The sequence below is a fragment of the Anneissia japonica genome, unplaced genomic scaffold (genome assembly GCF_011630105.1).
Source record: "Anneissia japonica isolate Jap-2015-1 unplaced genomic scaffold, ASM1163010v1 scaffold1239_len605302_cov174, whole genome shotgun sequence".
Lineage (NCBI taxonomy): Eukaryota > Metazoa > Echinodermata > Crinoidea > Comatulida > Comatulidae > Anneissia > Anneissia japonica.
Genome location: NW_022748776.1, coordinates 403,437 through 412,304, shown reverse-complemented (window position 1 = coordinate 412,304; position 8,868 = coordinate 403,437). Strand labels below are relative to the sequence as shown.

General features: G+C 32.5%; 1 protein-coding gene across 3 annotated transcripts in view; it reads right to left on the bottom strand.

The window, feature by feature from the left end:
• Positions 1 to 8,868, bottom strand: part of LOC117120966 (rap guanine nucleotide exchange factor 1-like) — a 49,800-nt gene that overhangs the window by 8,910 nt on the left and 32,022 nt on the right. For all 3 annotated transcript variants that reach the window (XM_033266067.1, XM_033266068.1, XM_033266069.1), the window contains 11 exons: positions 8,037 to 8,097; positions 7,479 to 7,584; positions 6,871 to 7,143; positions 6,261 to 6,452; positions 4,789 to 5,333; positions 4,227 to 4,453; positions 3,124 to 3,233; positions 2,246 to 2,360; positions 1,752 to 1,824; positions 609 to 780; positions 31 to 213 (listed from right to left, as the gene is read on the bottom strand). In XM_033266067.1, the coding sequence (XP_033121958.1) occupies positions 31 to 213; positions 609 to 780; positions 1,752 to 1,824; positions 2,246 to 2,360; positions 3,124 to 3,233; positions 4,227 to 4,453; positions 4,789 to 5,333; positions 6,261 to 6,452; positions 6,871 to 7,143; positions 7,479 to 7,584; positions 8,037 to 8,097 (2,057 nt within the window). The remainder of the gene's footprint in view (positions 1 to 30; positions 214 to 608; positions 781 to 1,751; positions 1,825 to 2,245; positions 2,361 to 3,123; positions 3,234 to 4,226; positions 4,454 to 4,788; positions 5,334 to 6,260; positions 6,453 to 6,870; positions 7,144 to 7,478; positions 7,585 to 8,036; positions 8,098 to 8,868) is intronic.

Sequence of the window (8,868 nt, the reverse complement as noted above, 5' to 3'; positions counted from 1 at the left end):
AATATACATTTAAATAGTAAAGAGTCTTACTTGATAGTTGACGGAAGTGAACACACAGGGACTTTAGCGGTGCTCAGTATTAAATCCTTATTGTTTTCCATTTTGCATAGAATTTTCTCTCGTAAAATTTTGGCCAGACTTAAGTCTCCGTCACACAGTAACTGGAACACCAAGTCCATCAAATTCTTGAGTATTTCATTGTCGACTTGACCTCTGCAAAGATAAACAGTGAGAAATTTGAGATTGGTATGATGCAAACAACAACAAAAAACAGAACTATAAATAATGTGTTTTTGGTTTGAACATTTTATAGTTTGTTAATATTGGTGTTAATAATATTTCTAGGCAACTTAAAATTTCACTGAAGATTTTGTTACAGCTTTGTTTATACAAACATTTATTTTATACATAAATAATTACTTTCATACACTCAAAATTTGAAAAGCAAGTTTTTCTGTTGTTTGCTCCAAATTTATTAGAAAAAGATTTTCCAAGTTAAATAAAGAATTTATAGTCTCAACAAAAACATATGTGGTACACTGTGGAACACTACAATACTGTACATGTTTTTAAGCAATTGACTGATTTGATAACATTTTTTAACTTACATGAGATCTCCAGCAACACGTAGCAGTAAGAAAAAAGCATTCCGACTTAACCGGGCCGCTGTATCCGGCTTATTGCGAAATTTACGATAACGGTATAATAATTTATCTATGAGATCTTTAGGTAGAATGAACGTCCTATAACTGGTCAAGAATGCTTCATAGAATACTAAATCTGAATAAAAAGAAAACCAATTTTAATATGAAAATAACAACTCATAAACATATTAAAATGAACCAGAATATGAATCCTAACAATAAATACAATTTATTAAATTAATCAATATTATAGTAGTAATAGAAACCATTTTTAACATATTCCATAAAAACAGTTTATAAACAGAGGCTGTAACATGTTTTGTCTTTTAAAATAAATTGACAATAGCCTTCAGTTGATTCACAGGTCAAAAACAAATTAATAGCAATACAAGAGAGGTCAAAAACAAATTAATACTTACACAGGGGAAGTCAAGGTTCTTAGCATTAAAAAAACAGCTGATTAGATTAAAAACCACTAATTTCAATCACTACATTAAAACTTGAATTTTGCTATTTTTAAATACTTTTGAAGATACCAGTACCCTTACATGAAAGATTTAAAAAAATGAAAATTCAAATTCAATATACCATTATTCTTGATCAATTACATGATTAATACTGTGTTTGTTAAATTTCTTACTCCTTGAAGATATTTCTTTTAAAAAGCATGTTTAATGAGAACACCTCCATGATGAGAGTAATACAACAACTAGCTAAACTGACTCATACCTTTGATAATATAACCAACCAAGCCCCTTTTTGAGGTTTGGAAAGTGGTATTACTTTTTAAAGAAAGAAAAATATGCCACCTACAGGGTAAGAACTATAGGCTATGTTCAGGCAAAACTAGGCGCGTTCAAGTATTATGTTCTGTCTGTGTCGAGATAAAGATTTCGCGTACATGTACTCACTGTCTGCATGTACTTAAAGATAGCAATACAATTGCGACAATTATAACAAGAACACTATTTATAAAACAAGTACTGTAAATTTTTTATATATTCTTGGCATAATGCTCTCCTACATTCACATCATTAATTTTAGATGTGATTTATGTACTAAGGAATAAGGGCCACGACCACCGCAATATTGTTAAATTCTTCTCACCTTTCTTATCCATATCAGCGGCATATACAATCAGAGCATCGACTGGGCCACCTCGTATTGGAGGGCTCCCATCCTGTGTAAGAACAATTAATAATTTTTTATACACAGTAGTTATCATACCTCAATCAAATAAATCACAATATTAATTGTATGTATTGTAGAATGTTAATAACAAAAATCATAACATTATATGATAGTAATAATAGTAATAATAATATCAACAGCTCAAAAAAAAAAGACAAATATAATAATAAAAATAAATATAATAGAATTAGTTGGGAATGCAAGATTCAAACATCAAAATAAGTCAACAAAGTATCTGGTTTGGTAAAAATCTAAAAACCTTCAAACATTTATTTTCATTGTGAACAGATTGATATTTATAAATACAAGACCGCCAACCAGGACATCTGACTGGAATGCCTTCGAGTGCTAAAAGGCATTCTTACTTGTCTATCCTATTACAATAAACCAACCTGTTGACTTCAACTTACCGATGGGACAGCTTCTTCACTTCTTACAAGGTACTCTGATACATCTATCTTATTTAGAATTCCTCGGCCTTCGTCATCAAAATCTGCTTCTATTGCTGAAGGGTTTTCCAAACCACTAAATTTTAAAAAATGCCAATGAAAAGATGAAGATTTAATTAAATTTACAGTCAATGTATCAATGAATTCAGGAAATATGAACTATTTATTCAGAAACTATGGAACACGAACCATATATTGGGTAGCATGTTATTTTGGTGGGTCGCTTTTTAATATGATAATTACAATACAAAATTCTAGGTTGGAGTCTAGACAAAGTGTTTTCTTTTTAAAAACTTAATGTATTCAATTTAATAAAATCTATTAAAGCTAATAAATATCTATTGAATAACAACAATAATAATAAATAATAAAACAGCATTTATAATGCGCCGTCTATCTAGCGAACTATTCCGAGGCGCAGTGACTCTTGACGAAAAGAAAAAGGATTTACTAATTTTTATGTTATTATATTGAATAGTACACGATTAAACTCATTAGAGGCAGCGAAACATAACCTAAGTTTGTTGTGTTTACCAGCATGGGTCGTAACTCATTCCTCAAATAGCTTACTGGGTCATAAGCCAAAATGATTCCCGATCACTGTTTTAGATGAACAAAATGAAATTTGTGGGTAAGCAATTTGGTTTAACGATAGAGAACCTACATCAAAACTGTAATACAGCTTTTAACAACAAAGCATTTTGTAATTACTCTCACTTTCTGTAGATGTAGTGTGTTACCATAGCTGTTTTCTAAATGCATTTTTATAAATACTGTTACTTCTCTTTTTAAAATTTATCATTAAAATGACAAACAATTAAAACTCTTAGGAAACTTACGCTGATTTCACATCTTCACTACTGTAGATCATACTCTCAGATTTTTTCTTAAGTTCTAGATTTTGAGCACGAGACCTCTCAGGACTTGAGTAGAGTCGTTGTCTTTCCAGCTGTAAAAAAAAAAAAAAAATGCCAGAACAAAATGAGTGGAATACTTGGCAATTCAGAAAAAAAGGAGCCTTGTTTGTTTATCTTTTATTTATTTATTTAGGCACACAACACATGCACCAAATATTGTCCATAGCGAACACATTAATGTCCTACTTGTAGGTGACAAACCCTTTCACAAGACAAACATACACACAATGCTTTACACAAATTAAATGTCAATATGAGATTTAGGGAGTGGAGTGTTATTGGTCGTGAGAAAAACTCCTGCAACACTGACAGAAATTGAACCCAGGACTCTGGGACTGGAAGGCAAGCATTTTAACCAACAAGCGATTCAATTCCACCAATGATGTAGTAAACGTAACCTTTTGGGGATTGAAAAATGTTGTAGCAATAGTTCCACTGTATTCCAAATAGTTCTACTGTAGGTTTCCAAAAATAGTCACTGGCTTCTTCCTTAAAACATATACATATCCTAACAGTATTATATATCACTAACATAGAATAATGAAAACATCCAAAGCTATAAATATGTTCCACGAATAATAATCACCTTATATATGTAAGCTGAATAGTCTATTGTACGGTCAGGCAGTTTAACGACGTATGTGCCGTGGTAGCCAATAAGATTTAAGAAGGAAGTATAGAAATGGATATTATGTTATACACTACTTTCTTACTATAGTTTTGATGTATTTTGACCTTAAAAGGTAACATGCTACATATAATTTTCCTCACAAGGAAGTTACTTGATCAAAATAGTATTCTAATATAATATTAACTAATGAAAATGATATTTTAGTACCATTATATTAAGGGACAATAAAACAAATTAAAATATACCTATTTAAATGGAAAGTACAAAATAATATACACTATTAATGCTTGCAGTACACCACATAAATAGTTCTGAAAGTACTGCTGTTTGTTGTACTAAATAATTACAATTAAATTTTTTAACAAAAAAAAAAAAAGAAACAAAAAATACTTACTCCAGCCATATCCTTCATTTTAATTGGTAGTGATGGAGGCAAGGTGCTTCCTTTAGGAGTGTCGCAAATATCCGTAGGGAATGGTGGTGTTTCATCAGGGAATGAAGACATAAGAAAATCCAAAGACCTCCGTTCACCTGGCTGGCAGGCAGGCATTCTACCAGACACAAACGATGCCTGAAATTGCTGCTCCGTGTACCCATCAATTAGACCAAGATAATTATTAACTGGAGGAAAAGAAAATTTACTGTAAACTAATACAATAAATATAGGGTAGACATACAAAGTAATTGGAGGCAATGGTTTTTTTTTTGTTTTTTTTTTGTTTAACCTGATAATATTAGGTTAACAGACTTTTACTCCAAAGGTTCCTACTATATGCCTCTATTTTTAAAAATAATTACTAATTTATGGTGCGTATGCCTCTTCTCCATCAAGGACTGGGGATACCTACAATCATAGGTGATATATAAAAAAAACCATACCCTATACTTCTCATTTTAAAATTAATTATTGAAATAATATATTAAAATATATAAAAGAACTTTATGGTGGAACTCACTGTGACGTGGTGCCTCTTCTCCACCGTCGATCTCGTCCGAAGGAATATCAAAAACCATATCCGTAGGGAGAGAGCAGTGTTCACCATCAATAGACAATAGACTTTTTCTATTTGTGTACATAGGCCCATCATCGTCTGTCATATTATCATAATCAGAAAGTTTACGGCCTAGTACATTCCGCTGTTTTTCAGGCAATGCAGGTGGTGTATCACTTAGGACACCTGCATCAGATGTTTCTGAACCCGATTCATAACTTGCCGATAAGGGATGCAAATGAATACTTTGTAAATGATCCGGAAGCGGAGACGGTCTCCGATTCTCTTTATCAAACAATATTTGTGAAGATTCTAGCGAGACTCTATCCTCGCTGGTTGTGCTGGATATCTGACTACTGCGTTTGGAATCTGTCCGGCTTACTGAGCCACTTGAGCTACTCATGTCCGACTGGTGACTCATCAGAGAGCCAGAACTACCTGAGCTCGACCGGTTTAAATTTGTTGAATATCTTAATTTGGGCGGCAATGCCGGTGGAATTTCGTCAGACCTGGAAAAAAAATTCACACTCCCAATTAGAAAATGAAGATTTTTGCATGTTTACATCAACCAACGTTTGAAGGTCTATGCTTGATACGATGATAACATCTTATGTTCCTATCATTATTTATCTATTTGTTTAACCAGCATAAATGCATAAACATTGTTCAGGACAATATAAAGATGTGCATGTGGAAAAGTAAAGTCATGTTAGCATTGGATAAATTTTGGTCAAACTAACCATGTACCTGGCCCCTTTGACTGAAACAAAAAATCAAGTGCAAATAGTCTGGATAACATTATCCTTGGTTGAATTAGCCAAGGTTCGTGTCAAGTTTAACCCAGTGAATGCTGTCCAGGAAGAATAACGAGGCTGGTTACCAAACAGGAAATTTCAATGTAAACAGCATGATTCTGGTAACTTTTCCAGAAGGCATGCGCAAAATCTTAACTAAAAACTAGAGTGCATTTAAGTCCAAGTGCGTATAGCAATACAATTTGACCAAGGAAGATTTATGCACTTGCAATCCTGTGGAGCTAACTCAGCATCGGACCATTCCCTTCCAAATTGTCACTTCCTACTAGGTACCCATTAATAATCTTGGATGAAGAGTGGCATACTGGATAAAGTGCCTTTCCTACGCACATGTGCAATATCAAAGCCTCCTGCTCCAACTGACAATCTGATTCAGGATTGAAAGATCAAAGTTTCAATCCCTTGTGCATTTCGCTTGTGTCAGTGCTACTCTCTACCCAGGAGTATAAATGGGTACTAAGGAGGTTTGAGTGAAAAAGCGCTGATATTCATGCGGCAAGCTATGGAATTTCTCCCATAAGCATCGTTCCAATGACTGAGGTAATAATGTGGAAAAGCGCTCTGAGACCTGTGTGTAGAGTGCTATATAAAACATACACATTTTCTGTTTTTAAAACTTACATATCCAATGTCTGTTGAATTAAAACTCTGTTTTCAGGAAGAAATGGCTTTGGAGGAGCGGTGGGATCCTCTCCTGGGTCACTATGACAACCATTATGAATGTCTCCCTCTGATGACCAAGTTATTGGTGTATTTTCTAGTATCTCCCGTTCCTTTGGACTTAACGGAGGTGTATCGTAATCATTAGAAATACTGAAATGACAAGATACAAGGTAACTTTATTGGGTGTAGAAAATATTAAGAAATACATACAAAGTTAGAATTTTATGCAGAAATATAAATATAAAGGAAAAAAAACACAATTTACAAGGCAAATAAACAGATACCTACTAATACAAATAATGCTGTTCCTCTCTTTTTCGCATAGGCCCTTGAAATAGCTACTATGAATTTATAGACTGTAATTTTACTTGTCTGACTAAAATTTTATAACTTATTTATTCATTTATATAAGCATTTCAATGGTTTAAAGTTTTCTTCATTTAAAGTTTCCTTCAAAAATTTTACATTATTGTAGTATGTTTATTTAAAATCTTTATATCATAGGAATACAATTTATTTGTCAAAACAATCAACACCATGCTACCATCGTAAAAATATGTAATCTTACTCTGCTGGATCTAGTGATGATATTCGATGCACCCTTGCTTTTGATACCGGTGCAGGTGTATCAGAATGACGACGTTTGGACTCTTCCTTCTCCTCCAACTTAGTTACAGTCAGCTTGACCAGGTTGGACACACCCTCGGCCATGTCCTTTGCTATTACCTCAATGGAGGCCTTATCAATATCCTTATGGCCATTTAACATCATCTTGTCGGCCCAGTGTATGAGCTTGGCTAAATTCTGGTATACCCGACTCTGTTCTGACATTAACATGGTACTGGAAGAAATAGCAATAAATGCAGGTAACAAATTACACCATCAAATTTATATACTGTGTCAGATTACAAGATATAAAATGTTATCGTTGATATAATCCGAATGTTTGTACTTAACAGCATACAATTAGCCCTGTATGTAAACAGATCCTTTAATAGTCAAAGGCTAGCAAATGCCATTACAGAAGATCTGTCATAAACTAGTACTAGTTAGAAGCAATACCAACAACTCTTGTCTAATAAATAAACCAATACAAAACACTAACAATAACAACAAAAGTGAACACCAATAATTGATATAAAAAAATATTATATAAAAAGACATGGATTCCCTTACCTCTCTTCATTATTTAAAGCAGTTTTAAGGATTGTGTGCAGTTCGATCACTTTTTGGAGAATATCTGTTGCTGAACTTGACACCATTACTCCTTTCTGTATTACTTCTGCAATATAGTATCAATATTAATATTGTTATTGTACTTACTGTTATGCTTATTGTCGATGTCAAAGCCAAACCAAATTTCTCTGTATGATATGTATATTGACAAATAAAGTTATCTTGAATATTGTATATATTGAATATTTAGGTTTTAAGTTTTTAGTTATATTTAAGGATTACAGTATTGATCCACCTCAACTCCTAAAGCTTAATTACCTATCATGCTAAATACTTTACTTCAGTCTTTCATCATTAGCCTGGGTAAACTAGCTTTGTTATGAAAAATTGTTACACTTTTGGCTCTTGAAAACAACTAGTGACAATTTGATTTAACCCACACCCAATTATCAAAAATCAATCAGATATATTCAATTAAAGAAATTAATTAAAATTAACAATACTAATTGTTAAGTAATATAAACAATTGATGGTTTATGGATTAAGTTGTTTACTTACGTTGAAACCATGTCAGAGACCGGGATAATTCCTTTTCAATAGATTGGATACGGTCAACATCCTATAAGAAAAAAAATAGACTATACATAAGTCAACTGATAATATAACGCTCAAGTCTTTATTTATTGTATTTTTAAGTTTCATGTATAGTACAGCACGAATCCAAGTCCCTCCATTAAGGTATAAGGTAATATTATTAAGATGAGCAGATGACAGATGAGCATATATTGCCATCCAAAAAACCAAGAAAAACCTTTAAAAAAATTTAAAGAAAGAATACAAATTATTTTTAGATAATTTACAAGAAGTGTTTTGATAAATCCTTACATCTGTCAGATATATAAGGTTATGCAACAAGGAATAATGATGGTAATATTTAAATGTCCATTAATTTTCTACTTCATTTCTTATAAGTAGCAGAATATATTTCATGAAGATCTGGTAATGACATTCATCCAGACGTGGTGTATGTAAAAAATATACATTCTCTTTGATTTATCTTACTCCTAAATGTATTTCCCTGAATTAGATTATTTCATGTGTCATCAGGGGATCAGGTGCACATAGTTCTCACATGAATTATGGTCCCAGGAGTCAGACTGTCCCTGAAAGCATAGAAGAATGGCACATTGACCTTCGACATTCGATGTCATACCTACTTTCTTTTATTGGTTTCGCATCATTTACACAAAAAAATTTAATCCAGAAAATGAGAAAATTATTATGAATTCATTGAATTATTAACATCGAAGTTAAATGACTATGGTTCATTTTGCAATTGTTTTTACTTTGCAAAAAGTGTGTATTTGATTATATCTGTCAACAATCACAA